A 22,259-nucleotide genomic window follows, 5' to 3' on the forward strand; every position below is an offset into this window, starting at 1 on the left:
GATTCTGTTAGATAGGAATTTAAGTTACAAATAGGGAACTTGAATAAATTGATGAATTTCTTCTCTATTTCCATATAGCATTGAAAGTGCATCTTTCTAGAGATAGAAACATGAAGATTTAAGCCAGGGTTAAGCAGCCTAGCTAGTTATATGTTTTATATCAACAAACCCTTGCCATTGGCCATAATAGAGATCACTTCTGGTGGTGAAGGAGGAAGTCAATTTTTTAAATATATTTTGTTTCTTTATTATATCATCATTTTCTATTTGTATTCTTTTATTTTCTGTACTTCCTATATTTCTTTATTCTTGTATCTCTCATAGTTTTCATCCGTTTTTCTTTTTAATTGTAATGTTTAATAAAATTACTTTAAAAAAAGATTTAATCTATTTTAAATCACCCAGCTATCATCCTTTTCCCCACTCCCTTCTCCATTCATGTCTATCAATTCTTTTGTTTCCCTTGCCAGCACTTCAGTTCCAGTTTCCCATGAGAAAGTTTTTTTCTATGAGAAAAGTGTGCCTCCTAGCTTATGTCATCAGCTTCTATTACAATTTTGACAGATTATTGATGAGAAAGCTTGGAAGGGAGTTACAGAATCCAAATGCAGAATCAGAATGCAGCCACTGGAAAAGCTCTCTTTGGCTAATATAATTTTCATTCTGCATTTGTGATGTAGTGAAGCCAACTATTTCCATTCTATGGCCTTAAACTTATCATAAGCACAGCCAACAACTCATAGGTTTTATCTTGACAAGTAGCCTGCCTGTTTCTGTTCTCTGTGGAAATTAAAGCACATTCACTTTAGCTTGACAATAGGGAGCTGAAGGCAAATGTATGGATATTGCTCTTGCTGCGACATCTATATTGGAAACTGGAATTGGAGAATTTATCAGTAAAGTTGTAGATTGATCATACTAACCTATTAAGAAATCCAGTGCCATCCATAGCCACTCCCCTTATGCTGCGTTCATGGGTTTGATAGGGATGAGAGGTGAGAAAGTGTAGAGAGGAAGTAGGGCAGTGAGAAGAGAGGGGGAGGGGAAGAGAGTAGGATGGGAGGTAAGAAAGAGGAGGGAAGTAGGGAATGTTTTTTTTTATTATTAAAAATTTTTAAGTTTTACAAAACAATTCCCTTCCCCAAACCCCCCCCAACCCTCCCATACCCTCCCCCGACCTTCCCAGAGCTGAATACAGGCTTAGTTCAATTTTTTTTCAAAAAATCTTAGAACACATATAAACTATAAGCAAATCTAAATACATTAATTAAACAAGTTATAAAATAGTTAACAATAATATATAGAAAGAAAATACAAGAAGGAAGGAAAAAAGAAACAGAAAAAAAAGAAGAATCAAATAAAAAAGAAAAACAAAAAAAATAAAAAGAAGAATTAAAAAAAAGAAAAATCTATAAAATATCTTAAGTTTTAAATATAAATTATTGAAAAACTAAATAATATTTTTTTATATCCAACTTATATTGTATAAAATCTATCCATTTTTTCCATACCAAAAAATACTTCTCTTGTGATTGATCTTTCAAGAAAGCCGAAATCTTTGCCATTTCCCCCAAATAAGAAACTTTAAGAAACCACTCTTGCAAAGTAGGCAAAGATTCCTTCTTCCAACATTGCCCTACTAACAACCTTGCCGCTGTAATTAAATTTAACATCAATATAGTCTCTTTACTATCACAATCAGAAACAATACCTAACAAAAACAATTGTGGGGTAAATTTTACCCTTCTTCTAAAAATTCTTTGGATATTCCACCATATCTTAATCCAAAAAGCTTTTATATTTTTACATGACCACCAGATGTGATAATAGGTAGCATCCAAACATCCACATCTCCAACATTTAGGCTGCAGGTCAGGATACATACAAGACATTTTTTGTGGATCAAGGTGCCATCTATAAAACATTTTATAAAAATTTTCCCTTAAATTTTGGGCTTGTGTATATTTAACATTCCTCACCCAAATAATTTCCCAGGTATCTAATGGAACCGGTTCATCAAAATTTTGTGCCCATTTAACCATACATTCTTTAACTAATTCTGCTTCTGAATCCAATTCTACTAACACCCCATAAATTCTCTTAATAGGAAGTAGGGAATGTTTTAAGAGAGGGTGGACGCAGCCTGGGGGGAGTGGGCAGGTCGTACCAATGGTTATGAATTTATCTTATTTCAAAATTGTATTGTATTTTTTTTTCTTATAATGTTTACATTGAAAAAATAAAAAACTTTTAATAAAAAAAAAAAGAAATCCAGTGCCATCCATAGCAAACTGTAATGCCACCAAAATAACAACATGCACATGGTGACATCATTGCACATATACTATCAGTATGATTTTGTGTCCCCGAGTACTTAAATTCATTGCATTTGTATGATGATGTCATCATATATGTTTCACCATCTATATCCACTTGCTTTCCTGTAGGCATCTATGAGACAATTCTCCTTTCTACTCAGTGAACTACCTAGCTCTGAGCTGAGGAAATCAGTTCTTCATCATTTCTTTCCTATTTGCTCTAGCTTGTTTGTTATCATATTTCTCACAAGTCTTCTGTTATTCTGTCTTCCTGCTACTTCAGTGCTGTCAGATTTTCAGCACATATAGAGCTAACGTATCTCAATGTTTAGGGAGAAGATGTCTAGCAGTCAAGGCATCCACTACCTAGGCCATGAGCCAATACAAGGCATTGATATAGTTACATTAAAATTAGGGAGATACATATCCAGTGAATGAGATTTCCAAGAACCTTTAGAAAACCATTTGGATCAAACAGTCTTCTGGGTGATCCCTTATAATAGGTTTACTACTATTCCTGCAGAGATGCTATTAAATGTAAATTCAATCCATTCAATTCAATCAGAATAGAGCTGGAAGGGACCTTGGAGGTCTTCTAGTCCAACCCCCTGCTAAAGCAGAAGACACTATACTATTTCAGATAGGTGGCTGTCCAGTCTCTTCTTTAAAAAATCCCAGTGATAAAGTATCCACAACGTCTGAAGGCAAACTGTTCCACTGGTTAATTGTTCTCACTGTTAGGAAGTTTCTCCTTAATTCCACATTGCTTCTCTCCATAATTTGTTTCCATCCATTGTTTCTTGTTCTGGCCTCTGGTGCTTTGGAAAATAAGTTGACTCTCTCTTCTTTGTGGCAGCCTCTCAGATACTGGAATATTGCCCCTTTTTTTCTCTAGATTAGCCATACCCAATTCCTGAAACTGTTCTTCATACATTTTAGTCTCCAGACCTTTATTCTCCCATTGTATTACTTCCATTATATTAATTTATTCTCCTATTGTATTACTCTGAAGAAAGGACATTGTTTGAAGTTCAGTAAAAACCATGAGAATGCAAGTCAACTATCAATGGAAGTCTGTATAAAACTATTAAGGTTGTTCTGCTTTCTTGTCCAGCCCACTGATAGCTAGCTTGTCTAAATGAAGCTGTCCTGAAGTGTGGATATGTTCTTTATCATTGAGCTTAAACTCTTTGGGCCCTCCAAGCCATTTTATGTTATCAATAAAACATCTTGTTTCCTCTGACTGGTCCGAGTTCTTTAATGGCTTAAGGAAACAGTGTTTCTCTGATGCTCTTAATTGGAGATGCCAGGGACTGAATCAAGAATTTTACAAATGCAATACAAGTGCTGTCACATTGAGTTTCAGTGTTCTTTACATAAGTCTTTATTATAGTTAACTAACAGAAAGGCAACAAAAATAGAACAACAACAAAGAATTTCAAGTACATAGTTTATAGGACATACTAAAATTACTTTAAAGTTCATGTTCACACAGACATTCCAACCAAAAATACTCTATTTTAAACTACCATTATAGAATATAAAGACAAAGCAATGTCAGTTTTTCATCAAAGATATTTATAAAAACTATGAAAAGTTTTGTTCTTAATATTTTAGGGAATTCTATTAAAAATGTGTTGGTCTAACATGTTTCTGGGCACTTTTTGTCTACCATACTCAACAATTAGGAGTAGTTCCAGCCTTCCCAAATTCTTCTTTCTATACAGAATGCTCACATAAGAAAAAATATGATGAAATTGAACTTATTCCCTAAAATCAAAGGACTAGGTTATCCTTCTGTACATCTATATATTTGAACAGAGACAGCTTGGAACCCTGTTCTCAACAACAGTACAGAAGAGATTAGACCAGTGTTTTTCAAACTTGGTAACTTTAAGATACATGAGCTTCAATTCTCACAATTCCCTAGCTAGCATACTAACTGGTGAATAATGAGAATTGAAGTCCACACATCTTATAGTTGCCAAGTTTGAAAAACGCTGGACTAGACCTGCTTTGTAATGTCACTGCAGCCATTTTCTTTCTTTGCACGAGTTCAAATAAACTAGTATAAGGCTACTTTTTTATTTAAAAAAACATATACTGCATAGCTCTTTCCTTCCTGCCTAACTTTACCTATGTCTCCACTACAAGAGACTCTAAGAGAGAGAGAGAGAGAGAGAGAGAAAGAGAGAGAGCTGATATAAAAAGTCAATGTAATATGTAGAATAAAACATAAGCATAATATTAAACCTTATTAGTGAAGATGTCCTGGGAGCAAGACTAAGCAACTGAAATGAAATGAAGACTTACAAGCCTGTGATTTTTTATTTATTTATTTTTGCAAATTAGACTATACATACTCGATTGTGTTGCCATACTGTAGTAGGTTTGCAGAATGTTTGTGGCATAAAAATCAAACCCATGTGCAAGTTTTCTAGGTATGAAGAACTAAGGGCACATATTCTTTTATTTTAACAAATGTCAGTGATCCTTTTGAAACACTGCATCTAAAGATTTATTGATGGGAGAAGCCTCTGGGTTTTTTTTTCAGGTAATTACGTTTACATCATATATATAGCAGATACAAAGAAGCATGTTCCATGCCAGGAGCCATACCTCTATTGAAATTGTATAAATGGGGAGTGATATAAAGAAAGCCTGCTGTATTCTCGCAGCGTTTGCTTCATAAGTCAGTTATAAATGTCAACTCTCCTAAGATCTTTCCAGGTGATACCAAATGCATCATTTTCTTTTAGCCCTATATACACATCACCACAAATCAGCACCCACAATCTGAACTTGCAAGCCATACTTTACCAGCCATGCAGATTGGTTTATCGTAGCCTATAAATGCCACCTATTTCATATCACCTGCCAGATATTAAAGATAAGTTGCACTCTGTTGCCAGCTATGCTGTTGTGTTTCTCAATTTCTCATTAATTTTGCTTTGGCCTGTTTTTGCTGAATATAGAAATTCACCAAATGTACGTTATTTTTTCTTTTCTTTTTTTTTATACAATATATCTTTCCTAGATCCATTCTTAAGCAGTAGTTTTTTTATACAAGTACTCTTCATTTAGCAACCACAATTGGGACAACCAGCTCAGTTGTTAAGTGAAATGGTTATTAAGTGAAGCCACAACTGTGACTATGATCTTACTTTAGCTCAGTGTTTCTCAACCTTGACAATTTTAAGGTATGTGGACTTCAACTCCCAGAATTCTACAGCCAGCAATGCTGGCTGTGGAATTCTGGAAGTTGAAGTCCACATGCCTTAAAATTGTCAAGGTTGAGAAACAATGCTTTAGCTTTCCTTTACTTTAAATACCTGTGATCATAAATGCAAGCATTGGTTGCAAAGTTGCTTTTTCATCACTGTTGTAACTTGAACAGTTGCTAAAGTAGCAGTCACTAAACAAGGACTACTAGGACTGCTACTAGGAACTTTAAAAAGTGACTTAAAAAGAAACACAAATGAATTTATAAACCCTTGTAAGAACTAAGTTTGCTGCATTTGTTCAGTGACTTATTAATGATTACTAGAAATATAACATAACAATGTAGAGCAATCTGGAAAAAAATATTTTGGATATCCAGAGTTTCATCCTTATTGTCTCCTGATGAAGCTATACATGTCTGAAATCTTATATTATTATGATTCCAGCTTAGATATTATGATAGTTAATATAATTAGTATATATCTTTTATGTGTTTCTCTTAATACATGCATATTTTTTCTGTACATACTTTTCCTAATGCAATTCATTTTTAATCTCTCTCTCTCTCTCTCTCTCTCTCTCTATCTATCTATCTCTCCCTTTCTCTCTCTTGTGCGTATATGTCACCACATATAATTTCAGCTTCTCCCTATCCTACTAAATGTGTAAAATTGTTGCTGCTGTTACTGTTTTCATAATTTAAAGAAATATGCAGAATCAATCTAGTTCCAAAATGTTAGCAAATTACCCACCATACTGAAAGTTCTAACTTGCTGGAAGTTATCCGTGAGGGAATTTGTTATTTTCCTTTTAGTTTGTTCTAAGGTGCACCATTTCCCACCTCTTACCGCATTAAACCGCCTTCTCACTTTCTTTTCAACAGTGGGAATACTTCCCTTACGAGTCTCAGAATCTCTCCGAGGGGTCAGAGGTTGCCCTGTGAAGGAAATGACAACCTGTGAAATGTGAAAGAACAATTCCTTCCACATGTTTCTGTGCTCCAGGAACAGCAAAGTACTGTCAGCCGGCATCACTTTGGGATGGGATGGGTCTCTGTCAAAAGACTTTTTCCATTAACAACTTGCAGAGTCTTTTTTTAACCTTTTTATCCAGCAGATTTGAATGTTACCAAATGAGGCCAAATGGGAAGCAGTTCTGCAACTAGATGTCTTCCAGAGACCTTTGATATCAGAAGGCCATCAGTTCAGAGAATGGGAACGTCCAACTGAACTGAGGCTGCTGTTTGCCTTTTACATCTCCAAAAAAAAAGTTCATTTTTTATTTTTTATTTTATTTTTTGCAATGGGACTAAAATTGCATTAGGCATTTACATACCATGATCTTGGGTTTGGGTTGCATGGAAGAACAACAAATAAACCAGGATCACATGGCATGTTTAATATTTTTGTTTAATGTCTTTCTGTTTAATGTTAACATTTCAACTCCTGTTATTTAGGACTGGGCATATATAAATTAAACAATTAAACCTATTTATATATTCAGTAAAATGTATGGAAGAGGTGTATGGGTACATAGAGAAACTTACTAATTGTAGAATAGAGATTCTAGTAATGATTGTAGAATCATTATTATAGAAGATTTGTCTGTTCTTCCAAATCCTAAATATAGACATACTGATGTCCAAATTGCTCATGAAATTCCAGGCATAGAAAGTGTCTCAAGTCAACTCTTTACATTGTAGGTCTTGAGACAAAGATGAAAATACTTGGAATTGTGAAAATAATACGTTAGTAATATTGCCATTCTTTCTACCACAGGGCTGGGAAATCTTTAGGAGTCAGATTCTAGACAACTATATTGTAGGAATTCCTTGGGCTGGCCCAGAACCAATATTTGCTTAGGTCACCTATGCACTTTCTTTTAACACTCTTTTTTATTGTTCTTATTTCTATTCTTCCCCCAACACCACCTTTCCTTTCTCTCTTTCCCTATGATACCTTATTTTTTCCCTCAGGAATTTGGATAGAAAAAGATTCATCATTCCTATTTGAAAATTGGATTGTTTTCAAAATTCTACATTTCATGATGGCTACAATGTTTTTAGGACCACATATTGTTTACTGCATTCTAGAAGGATCCATATCTGAGGGCAGCTCAAATGAACAATGCCCAGGACCCCGGAGCACATAAATGAAGGTCTTGATTTGCCTCAAAGGTGCCCTCCTGAAGTAATTCTGGCACCATACAGTGGAAATCAAAACCGTCCATCATCTCTAATGCAATGCCTCCATTCCTATGTGCAGAATGTATCAAAATATATTGTCCTATTTTCTTCATTTATCTCCTTCTGAAGAGTTCTTACAGTGGGGAAGTTGCTGTATGATAATGAGGTACATTTCATTAATGTTGTATTGATCTGTTCATGTCTCTGCTAATTTATTAAACAAAATGAGTTTGTGGATTACTACAAACTGACAAATGACATTAAACTAGCCTGTTGACTTTCTCTTGATTCTCTTTTTTTTAAAAAAAACTGCTGTTGTGTCTGCTTATAATTTAATTGGATAAAATAGTTTTAGATTTCAACAGGAAGGAACAAGGTAGTGATGTATCTAATAGTTATGTGACTTATGTTATAATAAGTAGATCATACTACCAAACTGAACCTACATCTGAGCTCAAAAGGTCCCAAGACTTCAGAACACATATGAAATAGATTGTTCAAATGTCACTCTTCACACACACACACACACACACACACACACACACACACACACACGGAAACATATGACAATACTTTTCTGAAATAAATTCCCCCAATCAGAACTCATGGGAACTTTTGAGCATGAATGAGTTGCTGATGTTTTTTAGAACAAAACATCTGCTACTAGGGCCAGGTTTGAAGCCTTTGATGCTTTTAAGCAGAAAGACTTCCTTCAGAATTCATAGCACTTTGATAAGAGCTATGTTTCATGAGAACTACTACCTTGATAGGACTGTTGTTGTTACCTGGATAATTGGTTGTATTTGTCTTTAAATAGAAAACAAACTGTTTTGGAGAGGTGGGAGGTCATGTTCATTCAGTGTTGTGAAAGAGACTTTGCTTTAGGATTTTATTTCAAATGAGAAAAAAAAATGAAATATGGGTAAAGTATAGAATTTTTATTATTTATTAGCAGGCTAATGAATGGATAAACGCCCTGTCTTTCATTGCACAATCATCATCAGTGCTTGCAAATATTCCATGCCTTATAGAATTAGTGTAGTGTAATGTTTTGGAGATAGAGAATGTAGGTCAGTAGAAGGGTACATGTTTCTGCATATAGAAATTTAAACCAAGTAAAAGAAGCACATAGCAGGTGATTTGAACTACCTTTTCCCATCATATTGTAAAACAGGCTAGTGAAAAGTGAACACTCGGAAAAATATGAACTGGTATAATAGCCTGATCTAGCAAGATTAAGGGCCATCAGATGGGGGATTGAACTCTATTAGCTGTATGGATATAGATCTGCAATTTAAAGTTATCCTCAAGAGACATTTCAATGATCTCTTTCCTCCTGTCCATCTATCTCTTTCCTTTTCCCCCCTCATTTTTGCCAAGCACAGTATTTTTTCTAATCCATCATCATCTAATAGCACCTCACACCTAAGTATGTGAGTCTCTGCTTGATTAGAGTTACCTACGATTCTAATAAGTTTTTATTCTTTCACTACAGTGTGACTTCCTCTAGTAGATAATCCCCATAGTGCCTTCTACTGTGTAATGTATTTTTGTTCTGTTGTTCTTTCTCAAAATCTAGGTTTCAGAGTCATGCTTGACCAGGAGAAAAAACTATTGCTTTAACTGTTCTGAACGTTGGTGTACTGCTTTTTTTTTCTGTAGGATTAATCTTTTCTTTTTATTGTCCTGTCCATTTGAATCTTCAGCCCAAGAAAACAAAGCTATCTACTACTTTTACTGTCAGATGTAAGTTAACTAGGATTGTTGTGGGATATTTTCTTGCCTTTATAATAACTGACATTTTTTTTCATTTTCCTTTTATACATTCTTGATAACCTCTTCTACACCTCCTTTCATTTCAGCTTCCACAGTAGTTCTGTCTGCATATCTCACACTGTTAGTGTTTCGACCTCCCATTGTCATCTCTTGCAATCAGGTCATTCTTCAATTTTTTGTGTGGACCAGTTAATCAAATAAGGACAATATGCAACCAGATTGGTACTATGGGTGATATCATTCAGCATTATCTCGTGCTCACAGATTCCACCCTGGAATTAGTGACTATACTGAATATTAATGACCTCAGGAATTGAGAGATAGAGATTGTCTTCCAGTCAGAAACCCTAGATCCTACTCATTCTGGCTGGAGAATTCTGGGCATTGAAGTCCACACATCTTAAAGTTGCCAAGGTTGAAAGTGAATTAGAATTAAAACTGTGTTTTCAAGCTGAGCTACAGTTTGTAAAATCCCATATACTGATTAGTCTCTCATTATTAGAGTGTTTCAATGAGTCTTCTTAAGGCACAGATTTCATTGTCATTTAGGTTTGTCTGTTTTCTGGCTTGCCTTTCAACATTAGCGTCACTTTAGCACAATTTTATGTTGTGTCCCAACCAAATAAATAGAGTATTTATACAACTTATCAACCTATCAGTCCGCTGCGGATCATAAATGCATTTGTTCTATTGGAAAGAAAAAGCTGTAAGGTTTACCATGTGTTTCCTAGTTCCCTAAGGTTTGCTCCTTTAATTGTAAATAGCCAGAAAGTCATCAAGCTAGCGTTTAATAAACTTTTAATTTGAAATGGATTACCACATGTTGTGTTTGTTTGCCCATTATTAAATCTCTTAGCAACATATCACCAGCAGAAACAGCATACTGTAGCGTTGAACTGATATATATTAGAAAACAAACCCACAGGGGATATTAACAGCTAATAATATCTTTAAAGAACGCTCCAAGTAAATAAATAAATACAAATGATACAGAGAATTATTCTTAAGGATATCTGTTTTCAAACTGAGGGTGTAGAGTTTCAATGATTCAACTGTACAGCCATAGGTTTTATTTTAAAACAACTAGGATATGGGCATATTCATTTGAAAGTGCAGCATTCATTTATGATTTTTGTGCATCTGCCCTTACCAATTAATATGGTACAGTTGATATGTGCAATATTTGTGTATATATTGTCAGGGAAATATCTATTCAAATCAAAGGTTTACAACAATCCATCTATTAGATTAAGTCTATGAAAAATGAAGAGTAAGACATATATTGTCCCACTTTTTCTCTGGTTCCTAATACATTATTTTGCATATTCAACATCTGGTAGTTTAGAATGCCGCATCAATTGTAAGGTTATAGATTTTATAAAGGCATCTCAGAATCCTTAATATCCTTTTAATTTCCCTTGTGAGGTTGAAATGGCATTTCAGGATCCTTAAGAATTTTTAAATTTTAAATTTTACAGAGATATCTGAGAGGGTATATCTACATATCAAAAACTCCTTCCTATCCCTTGGAGTTTCAGAGGCCAGTGTCAAGGATGTACTGGGAAAACACTTTGGATTTGCTAGGTCCAACCCATCACCTGGACAAACATTTCATATAAGAAATACCTTGTGCTACCTCTAGCATTGATATAAACAATTTATCTCTCCAAATAAGAGAGTGATAGGTTTTGCTGGCTCATATCAGCAGGAGTTTAGATTTCAAAAGGTTTATTGCTTCCATAAATGGTTAAAATAACAACAAATTGTTTCCATAACTAGAATCTTCCCTATGTATTAAGACAACAACACTTATAACCACAGCATAGAGGTAGAACAAGGTTGGGAAGATCACTCTACAATTAGATGCCGAATGGTGTTTTTATTTAAGGAATGTAAACAAAAGAACATGTTAAACAGTATCATGGTAGACAGGAACTTTTTAGTCTGTCATTTCACAACCCACCTATGATTTCCTTTGAAATCCCATCCTTCTCAGCAGTACTTGAATACTGAAGAATTTTTGAAGAAGGCTGAAGACCCACTTCATATTTATACTGTTCATTTGAACACCACGGAAGTTTAATTATCTGATAAGAGAAAACATGAATAGGTCAGCCATATGCAAAATTATTCTGCTAATATTCTCAAACGTTCAATCAAAAGGGTAAATCTAGGATTCTTTGGGAATACCCACCACATGGGTCCACCAGTTATTAGCTATTTCTTAATTCCTCTAATTCTTGTCCTAAGTGCTCTCAGTGTGCAGTGCAATAATTTAAAAACACAACTGTCTATCAATTTGTGAATCCAAGGATTCAATTATTCCCCACAGCCATAATCCTCAATGGGTCCTCTAAGCTGACTTTGAAGTTCAAATATGAAAGTAAATTTTAAGTCATACAGTTTTAAACATTACTTTATAGCTAAATATAACCAATTCATATTTTTAACAGTTTAGTTTCTGAATAGAATTCCAGTCCCTTGTACAGAGGTAGAGAGAAACCTACTTTCCAGGCACATCAATCTCTTTCTTCATTACCATCATTCATATAAACTTTACTTCATCCATATATATTAAAATTATAGTAAGACAAGTAGAAATAGAATCTGCAGTTAAACACAGATGTAGTACCATTATTATTATTTTGATTTATGTTGTTTTTGGAAGAAGATATGTAAGGAGAAATAAAGAATTGATTAAAAGTTAAAAGGGTAAAGTGCAAATAGTGGAATACAGATGAATAATAAAAGATGACTATATTTTAGAGTATCACTAGAGACTTATAATTATCACATTATCCACTTTCTAAACAACAAATGAATGGGCCTATTGTGCTTTAAATGAAAATGCTTGATTAACACAGTGTAAATCATTAACAAAAACTATGAACAGTATGTTAATTAGAATGTAGACCTCTGAAGACATCACACCTACCTGAAAATAAAGATTGCCTAGCCAGTGATCCAAATCAGAAGAAATCAACTTTTCAATTTTTTGGAATCTATCAATTCTTGTATCATAATAACCTCTGAGAAGAGGACACTTGAACTTCCCATCCACAATGTCCAAATTATTATTACATAAAGGAAAAGCTCCCCAGCCCACAAGTCTGTCAGAAGTTCCTTGGAGAAGAAACAGCTCAAAGAAAAGTATCTCTCCAGGCTTCCCATTCTTTTTAACTGGAACATCCTAAGAAATAAACGAAAAATCACCAATATGGTTCACCAGCATCACTCCAAAAATGTTTAATTAACTAACACAATTACATGAATCATAATATTTAGCCTGAGATAAATTCTGAATATTAAAAAGGTATATTCTTCCACAATGCATATCCTTCAAGAATTATAATTTACAGCATTCTAATTTTATTTGCAATTCTGCTTTTCCTTAACACTAAATTCTCTGTATAGTTCAAATATAACTACAAATAATAAATCACTTAATGTTTTATTTTCCTCCTCAATCATAAAATTCCTATACTGTTGTATACACTTGAATATACTGTAAGTCCACTGTGGATAAACCAACATTCAAAATTTTTGTATGTTTTACTTATCACATTTGGTTTCTCCATGTGTAATCCACAGATTACCCATTTTTCATGGTATTTTTGTGAAGAACTCATGGGTCGCTATATGTGTAGATGGACCTACCTGCAATTATAGGGGATCTTTTTAAAGTATGACTTTATATATTTGTGGCTAAACTCAATGCCAATAAACCAAACAAAAATTTTGGGTGCATATTGCCACCTAAAATTTTCAGCTTATTCACAAGTATATATGGTACTTCTCTCTTTTTCTCTCCTTCAGAATGTTTATGCTATCAGTAGTTTGAGCAACACAATGCAAAACCTGAAAATAAAGGAATTAAAATATACAGCAATATATGACTAAAATATAAGGCAATTTCATGCAAATAGAAGCTGCTGTTTGTGGTTATACAAAAGCATATGCAGGATCCAGTGCTTTCTTCATATGGGTGAATTGCACAGATAGAAGTCTCCATCCCATTCATACATGTGTACAACGTCATAGCTCATGCATAAAAGAGACAGGACTTAAGTTGCATTGATGCAACACTGATTTCAACATTTGCCCCTTGATGTTCTCACCTGACATCTGTGGCTATGTTAGTACAAGAACTACTTAGATAAACTGTGATGGAATGATTGTAGTTCAGCAAACTTCCCACCATTCTTCTTCTTCTTTACTTTCTCTTTTATCACTTTGGATATTGAGGGAGACACAAAGCTTTGGTTCTTGCATTTCTCGCGACTTCAGCCATCGTTACTTGATGCTGCTGTAACATGTCTTTGATGTTGTCTTTCCATCTTTATCTAGATCTGCCTCATGCTCTTTGATCTTCTCATATTTTTATGTATGCCTTATATAGTATGGAATCCATAGACATTCTCTCCAGATGAGCAAACCACTTTATTTGCTGTCCTTGAATGTAGTTTAATATTGGTTCTATTCCAATTCTTTCCCTTATAATCTCATCCCTAATTTTATCACTTCTAGTCACTCTAGCAGCTTTCCTCAAACATCTCATTTCTATAGTAACTAACTTTCATTTATGTGTTATTATAAGTGTCCATGTTTGGCACTGGTAACATAAGGCAGGTATGAATAGGCTGTGTATGCGATGCTTCTTTGTACTAATCAGTACTGCCTTACTGTATATTGTAGGAGTGGAGTTAGCTGTCCCAATGCATTGTATGTTGATCTCTTCGTCCATTTTTCCATCTTCAGTAAACATTGTTCCTAAATATTTCAACTCTGATATTGGTTTTATGCTTGTTCCTTCTATTACTATGTCTAGGATGTACTATTCTCTTTGCCGATTACCTGCTCTTTCTTTACTAATTCTCATGTTATTTGTCTTATGTACTTGGTTCATGGATATGGGATGTTGTTCCAGTTGTTGTTGTTGTTGTCCCACCATTTCTGGTCATTTAACTTAGCATGTTGCATGAATCAGGAGTCAGTTTTATCAGACGGACAGATTAAGAAAAAGGCACCATGAAGAATTAAAGCTACTTTTATTAGAACAGAACAGTAATTTTATTAAAATTACTATTAAAATTAACAGGTTTTTTTTTTAAATAACAGAATCTCGCAAGTATGAATGTGCCAGCCTTCCTCCTGCTTTTATCTACATGAGGATTGGGGGGGAAGGCTCTCTGAGGCATTTTTGCAAATTACTTTCTTGGCTCCAGCTCAAATTTTATTTATCTGATTGCTGCCTTGGGAGCATGTCTTCTTTCTGTCCTTCAAGGCCATCCTTCAAGGTCATCTTTACTATATCAGGTCACCATTAAACCATAATGGCTTCTATTTGTGAGGGGAGCATTTGTTCACAGCATATTATGTGGGCAGTAGGAAATGTGTTTTGTTAAGCAAGCCAAATTACATAAAAAGCACTGGAGTTGCCTGAATGAAGGTTTCTACACCAAGAAGCCCACCACAAACCTTCATTAAAATAATTCCTTCTTTTAAATACAATATAATAAAGTAAGGTATTTTCAACATTTCTCCTTTCTAAAGAGAAACGTGAAGCCCATTTGCAATGCATCACCTAAAACAAATTTAAAGAACATAGAAGAAGAAGAAGAAAAGAATAGCAGTGAGATGAATAAAACAAGAAAATGGAGAATTAGGAATCAGTTTGAGTCTTCAGATTCAGAAGTGGATTTTGAGGACACATAGGTCCAGATGGAGGCAGTTGATTGGAAGGCTGAACTAGGCAGGTTTCCAAGCTTAGCAACATGTGATATATTGAGAAATGGCAGTTAAGCTATCTAGTAGAAAGAAAAAAAGAGTGATTTGTTAAATTGATAGTAACAGTTACCTCTTTATATAGGAGCATGAAACATAAGGAAACATGGGGAGGGTGGAGGTGGGGTGGGATCTGTTGTGACTGATCGAGTGACAACAGATCTCACCTCCCCCCAGTCTGCCCCTGCCCTTCTATGTGTCCTTAGGTTTTAATGTTTGATTTTAATTATGTTATAATTGTATATGTTTAGACGTATTTTCTGACTGTAAGCCTTCCAGAGTTATGCTATGGTAAGACTGGCAGCCAATAAATTTTATAAATAAATAAATACAACTTGAGTACTCCTTGTGGTAATCATTGTTCAGTTTCTGTCTGCTGAGTTTTTATCTGTATGCCTTTTTGGATTACCTGGATGAATTTTGGACTGGAGATTGATCTCTGTTGGATCATTTCCAATCTTGTGCTTGCTTTCTTTGGAACATCTGAAAAGTAACTTTTGTATTTTACTCTTTATGCAAAGTGTCTCAGTAAACACTGTTCCCACCAAAGTTTCTGAACTGAAACTTTTAATTTCTGCCCCTAAAAATCAGTTGCTCCAACTATATGTCATAATTTATTTTTTTTAAATAGCACCAAACATAAGCTGGAAATGCAACAATTGGAGTTTTTGTGCATTACTGTCATTGGTAGCCTCTATATCACCACCGTTGAAATAGCCAACTCCACATAGTAGAAGGCTGGTAACTACATCACAAAGCCTGTAACCCAAAACAAAACAATAATGTATTGGAGAAAGTTATCTAACCATCTGCATATATAGTGTAATACCATGAGTGTTTATAACTACGAAGAACCAGAATTTCATTTCTCTCAGTTCTGAAGTTCATAGACTGATTAAGTTCATAGACTGATTAAAAACAGAGAGAACTATTTGTATGGCAAGCTGCTTCTAGCAAAGAGAGGTTAAAAACATGCATTCTGTTTAATTACTTCAGTTATCCTTAATGTGAGCATTTGATAAAGAACAGCAGTAGAGATAAGAATGAACAAAAGAAATTATCTATCTATCTATCTCTCCATCAATCCATCCATCTATCCATCCATCCATCTATCATCTATGATCTATCATAATTTTAGTTTTGTGCCTTTTACAATTTTAAAACCTTTAATAATAGTAATATTAATTTTTATTGTATATATATTTTTAGCTTGGTTTTACTTCTTGGCCATATAAACATGAGTAAATAGATAATAAATAAATGTTACTACACTTCAGGATTTATGACTGCAGTAAGTACCTTGACTGAAAAAGATGGCTATCTATTCATGAATGGAGCCATTGGAAGCAAAATACTTACGGTATCTGAGGTCCATCCTCTTGGTTTTGGTTGACATGTCCTTGCTAAAAAAATATAATCCCCTTGATGTAATTTTACCTGCATCTTTTTCATTTTGGAAACAGTTCCTAATTCTTTCTAAAGAATTCATGTGGAATTTGGAAATTCCACATGAAGTTTGGAAATTGTAACAAAGCATTGATAAGGAAGAAAAGCATTTCAAGGTTTTTCTTTCTTTCTTTCTCTCTCTCTCTTTCTCTCTCTCTCTCTCTCTCTCTCTTTGAAAGTATAAACAATATCACTCTGCCCATTTTATAGAAATGATTGTGAATGTTTAAAATGAAACAAAAGCATCTACTGGCAACGCCATAACCAAGTGCCAATTGCCATTATACCTCTGATAGTATCTGATTCATTTCAGCTAGATTTGCATTTTTAAAAGAAATAATACATGTTAAAGGAAATAGCAATTAAGAGTGAAATATCCTCTTCTTCCCCATTTGGTTCCTTGAGTTTTTGTACAGAACAAGCTCCATTTAAAATTAAAAGGATTTTTTTTATTGAATTCATTGGAGATAAATTGCTGCATACTCACTTGTTCAGAAAAACGGTATTTCAGTTCAGAGGCATTTATTTATCTATGGAAGCTAGATAGGCAGGAAAAGTGAATTCACTCTTCAGTCAGAAAAGTTACTGCTGATGTTAATTTCATCTTACAAAGAAGCCAGAGTAGTGTGGTCTTTTACCTCATAAAATCCTAGAGTTGCCTATGTATTTTAACTTATATGCAATTTTGTACACACTTTTGAAAAGCACTGCAAAGTTTGGCAAAGTGGGGAGATTCATAAATAGCCACGTTCTGGTTTCAGTATAGGTTTTAGGGCCCGTAAGTTTGATAAGTCAGCATCAAAGTGATAACAATTGTTTTTCCCATCTGTACCCAAAAAAAATCACACCCCATATTATTTTCGCTAAGAATGGCAAGAATGGGACACACAGCACACAGAACTGCTACTTGAGGCCATATCTCATACGGTCCAACATGTCATACTCTGGCAAGCATTCCTATCTGAATTTGCCCCAAAATGAGATGCCATTAGCAGAAGCCATGAAGTTGCAAACATGTGGTCTTTCATTCAATTACTGCCTCTCCTGTACTTTAGCCCTCATTGTTCTCCCCCACCCAACCATCTAATTCTTAGTTTTTATTTAGAAAATTAATATGCCACCCACTCCGTTAATAGCTCTGGTTGCCTTATAAAACAAGAATAAGAATTCCCATAAAAACAATATAAAATGCATAACAGATGGAGATGTTTTTAGAACAAAAACAAATTCAAACGTTAGCTTTACAAAGCCAGGATAATTAGGTATGGGGCTTTCAACTGCAGTGTATTTGTATTGGGTGGCAGGTTGCTGGACCTTTTTGTAACGGCCTCTTAGCTTTTCTAAAACAAACGTTCCAGTCAAATTTGTCAGAAAGAAGTCAGACAGGGTATAAAATGCTTGTGGTGATGGAAGCAGATTACAAAACCCGTCCCTCTTCCACAAGGGCCAAACAATGAAACTGATCCAGACAAATGTTTGTAGACAATGCGATAGACAGATACTGCAGTGTGCAATATAATATCAAGTCAAGCATGAATCAAAACACTGGTTTTCTTTTTTTTTTTTTTTAGAAGTAGATAAACCATTTGGATGAACTCAAATGGCTGCTTTAAGATGAAGGGGGTTTTTTTGTTTGTTTTGTTTTTTTGTGCCTTCAAGTCAATATTGACTCCTGGTGTCTGCTTGGACTAGCTTTTTTTAGAAGTGGTTTGTCACGTCCTGCTTCCTAGGGCTAAGAGAAAGTAACTGGCCCAAGGTCACCCAGATGGTTTAGAATTCATGGTCTCCTGGTTTCTAGACTAGTGCCTTAATCACTGCACCAAACTGATTCTTTGATAGCTTTATTCATGTTTAAAAGATTTTTGCAAGTTCTGCAGCAACCGAGAGTAAACAGAATAAAAATGTGTGTCCTGTTTTCTTGCACTCTGTAGTGCTCTATTTAATTGAATTAAAACACAGTGAGCTAAAAACATCTCTTGATACTGTTTCAGAAATCAACTGCAGTATATTAGTTTTGTTGTCATCTATTTTACTTCCCCATAGGCGCTGCATTTCAGCATCAATACTCAAGAGAGTGAATGAGATCTATTTGAATGTTTCAAATCAGCAGCTTCAGTGTAGGGATTTTTCTCTAAAGTATTCTCCCAAAAAGTTCAACTTGCTCTTGGGTTTATCACTGTTTTTAAAACAAGAGATAAATCTTTACTTTCTTCTTTGTTTTTTCCCCTAGAGTTGAACTTTGGAGAATACCGCACAGAGCCCATTACTTTTACAATCCCAAAATGACAAAGCCCCAGTACACATAAACATAGGATTTTGAACATCTGCTGTTCAATTAGGTCAGCATCTATCAAATCCCAAATCAATATAGCATAAGAGTGCAATCAAATTCCAATATTATTGGATTTATGACTAGTTTTTTCCCCCCAAATAACCAAAAAAGTAATGTTTTAGGCATTCAAGTAAAGGTTTTTAAGTAGACCAAGCATCCTGTGATACCATGTTCTGCTTCAGTAAAATACAAACTAATGAATAGGGTATTGTAGCTATCATTTCAGTTATTTATCATTTCAGAAAATTATTTACATTTAAAGTTTAAACTGCAAAGAAAGTTTGGTGAAAAGCAACAAAATATAAGGGTTTAATCAGAAGAGAGCTGGAAGGGACTTTGGACATCTTCTAGTCAAACCCCCCACTCAAGCAGGAGATCCTATACCATTTCAGACAGGTGGCTGTCCAGTCTCTTCTTTAAAACTTCCAGTGATGAAGGACCCACAACTTCTGAAGGAAAGGGAACCGTCATGGTTCTCGAAGGGAACCATGGGGAACACCAAAACCAATAAAATAGCGACAGCTATGTATATATCTGTATTGATGCTGCAGTTGCCAAAAAAGCCAACACAGTGCTGGGCTGTATTAACAGACGGATAGAATCAAGATCATGTGAAGTATTAATACCACTTTACAATGCCTTGGTAAGGCCACACTTGGAATACTGCATCCAGTTTTGGTCACCACGATGTAAAAAAGATGTTGAGACTCTAGAAAGAGTACAGAGAAGAGCAACAAAGATGATTAGGGGACTGTAGGCTAAAACATATAAGGAACGGTTGCGAGAATTGGGTATGTCTAGTTTAACGAAGAGAAGGACAAGGGGGGACATGATAGCAGTATTCCAATATCTCAGGGGCTGCCATAAAGAAGAGGGAATTAAGCTATTTTCCAAAGCACCTGAAGGCAGGACAAGAAGCAACGGGTGGAAACTACTCAAGGAGAGAAGCAACCTAGAACTAAGGAGAAACTTCCTGACAGTTAGAACAATTAACCAGTGGAACAACCTGCCTCCAGAAGCAGTGAATGCTCCAACACTGGAAGTTTTTAAGAAGAGACTGGACAGCCATTTGTCCAAAATGGTATAGGGTTTCCTGCCTGAGCAGGGGGTTGGACTCGATGACCTCCAAACTTTATTTATTATTATTATTAATAATAATAATAATAATACAATGATGGAGCTGAAAGAGTGATTTATGCATAGTACATCCCCATGAATATTTTATTCTTCTTTGTTGTATGGGAAAATAATGTACTAACCTACTAAAGTAGGGGTCTTCAAACTTGGCCCTTTTATGACTTGTGGACTTCAACTCCCAGAATTCCTCAGCCAGCATGCCTGGCTGAGGACTTCTGGGAACTGAAGTCCACAAGTCATAAAAGGGCCAGGTTTGAAGACCCCTGTACTAAAGCAAGGCATATTCCCCATACAGTCATGGAATCTGTTAAGGTCACAGCATCACTTCTCCCAAACCTCTTCTACTTTTATCAGGTTCTGCACAGAAACCCTCTTTCCTACACATATTCTGGTAAAATAAAAATTGTTTGCTCATCTGCCATGCCATTGTGGTTGATTTGGCTTGGATACAGCTGCAAGTGTAAATGAAAAGTCAAGTTTATAAAACATTGAAGAATGGATAGCTATAAATCTTCATGGGTGTCTCCAGATCCCATTTGCTTTAGTCTGTCACTGATTCAGGTGCCGAAAGGGCATTAGGCATAATTTCATAAGAAGTGAAAAGGAAATGGGCAAGGGCAGTATAAAACATATCACTTGTCTTTCTAGATACAGGAAAGTAATTGTTACATTTTGTGCATCTGGGGCCAATTGACCCAACACATCTGCTACCAATATTTTTTTTTCTTCTATTACTAGCAGAGTATAAGAGAGTAAGGTATGACTGTTGTTAACCTTGACTAAATTATTTTCATTATATCACTTGGTTTCTCCAAACCTTTATATCTGACTATTAGGTTTGCAAGCCGGGATTCACTGAAGAGAAAGCTGAAGAAAGAGGACAAAATCAAAACAATATTTTTCTATATAGAACATATGAAACAGATTAAGAGTTTTAAAGATCTGACAAAGTCTGAGCATTAATGCCCATTTAAATGCATTAAGAAATAATGACTCCAATGTATTTTTTTTTAATTAACATAGGTATCATAGATGGAATAGTATGTGAGAATGATCTTGAGAGACAGGGAGACAAGGCCCAGCCAAACAAATGGTCAGAAAAAAGGCAAGTTAATCTGCTGAAGAAACTTTCTAGTTTCATGGGTTGTAAAGAGGAAGAAGGAAGAAATGTACCTTCAGATCTGCAAGATTCTGTTAATGTGACCTTATACTAAAGTACAATTAGCTGATCTGGCTGTATTTCCTGTCTGGTCCACCCCACAAGGCTGACAACAATAGACTGGATTATTGTTAACAAAAATAGGAAAAGAACCCTTAACAATAACATATTCAATAAAGAATCATTTCTAACTATAGATGCTTGAAAAAAATGTGTTCTTTGTAAATTTCAGTACAAATCAATCTAGTACACAACTCCTAGACCAGTGGTTCTCAACCTTTTTAATGCCACGACCCCAACCAGTCGTAAGTCGAGGACTACCCAACCGGTTGTAAGTCGAGGACTACCCAACCAGCCGTAAGTCGAGGACTTTCCCTGCCCAGGAGCGCCCCGCATGCATGGTGCCACCCCCTGCGCCGGCCGAGGCGTAGCTGGCAAGGGGCAGTGACGGCACAGGGCGACCACCGGCTGGGCCACCAGCTGGCCCAGCCCAAGGGAGGTAAGGCACCCGCCAGGCCCCACGCTCGCCAGCAACCCTCTCTGCGCCTGCCGGCTTCCCACCCCTGGCCCTCTTTTACTTACATTTTCAGTAGTTGCTCAGCAGGGAGGGGTGGAAACTTCCAGACAGCTCGCCTTCGCTGCAGACAACTTGCAGCACCGTTTGCAGACTGGGACTTTTGGCGGGCTCAGCAGGGCAGAGACAGCCTGGACAATTCCTATTGGCTTTGAAAGCCAATAGAATTAGACTCTATTCAAGAGAGTCTATTCTATTGGCTTTCAAAAGCCAATAGAATAAAAGGGAGTAGCACAGCTAAGGAAAAGGGGGAAAAAATGGTGGACTGTGTTGTTTGGCGACCCCCGTGAAATGGTCGTTCGACCCCAAATGGGGTCCCCACCCAC

The 22,259-nt window shown here is 35.6% G+C and overlaps 1 protein-coding gene across 1 annotated transcript in view; it reads right to left on the bottom strand.

Annotated features, from left to right (window-relative positions):
* Positions 1–926: 926 nt before the first annotated feature.
* LOC120315316 overlaps positions 927–22,259 on the bottom strand; it is a 31,401-nt gene continuing 10,068 nt past the window's right edge. Inside the window, exons 3-6 of the mRNA XM_039359482.1 lie at positions 12,437–12,691; positions 11,465–11,588; positions 6,389–6,477; positions 927–965 (exon numbers count right to left, since the gene is read on the bottom strand). Of these exons, the coding sequence (XP_039215416.1) occupies positions 927–965; positions 6,389–6,477; positions 11,465–11,588; positions 12,437–12,691 (507 nt within the window). The remainder of the gene's footprint in view (positions 966–6,388; positions 6,478–11,464; positions 11,589–12,436; positions 12,692–22,259) is intronic.

The sequence above is a fragment of the Crotalus tigris genome, unplaced genomic scaffold (assembly GCF_016545835.1).
Source record: "Crotalus tigris isolate CLP2741 ecotype Arizona unplaced genomic scaffold, ASM1654583v1 scf7180000019077.834891, whole genome shotgun sequence".
Lineage (NCBI taxonomy): Eukaryota > Metazoa > Chordata > Lepidosauria > Squamata > Viperidae > Crotalus > Crotalus tigris.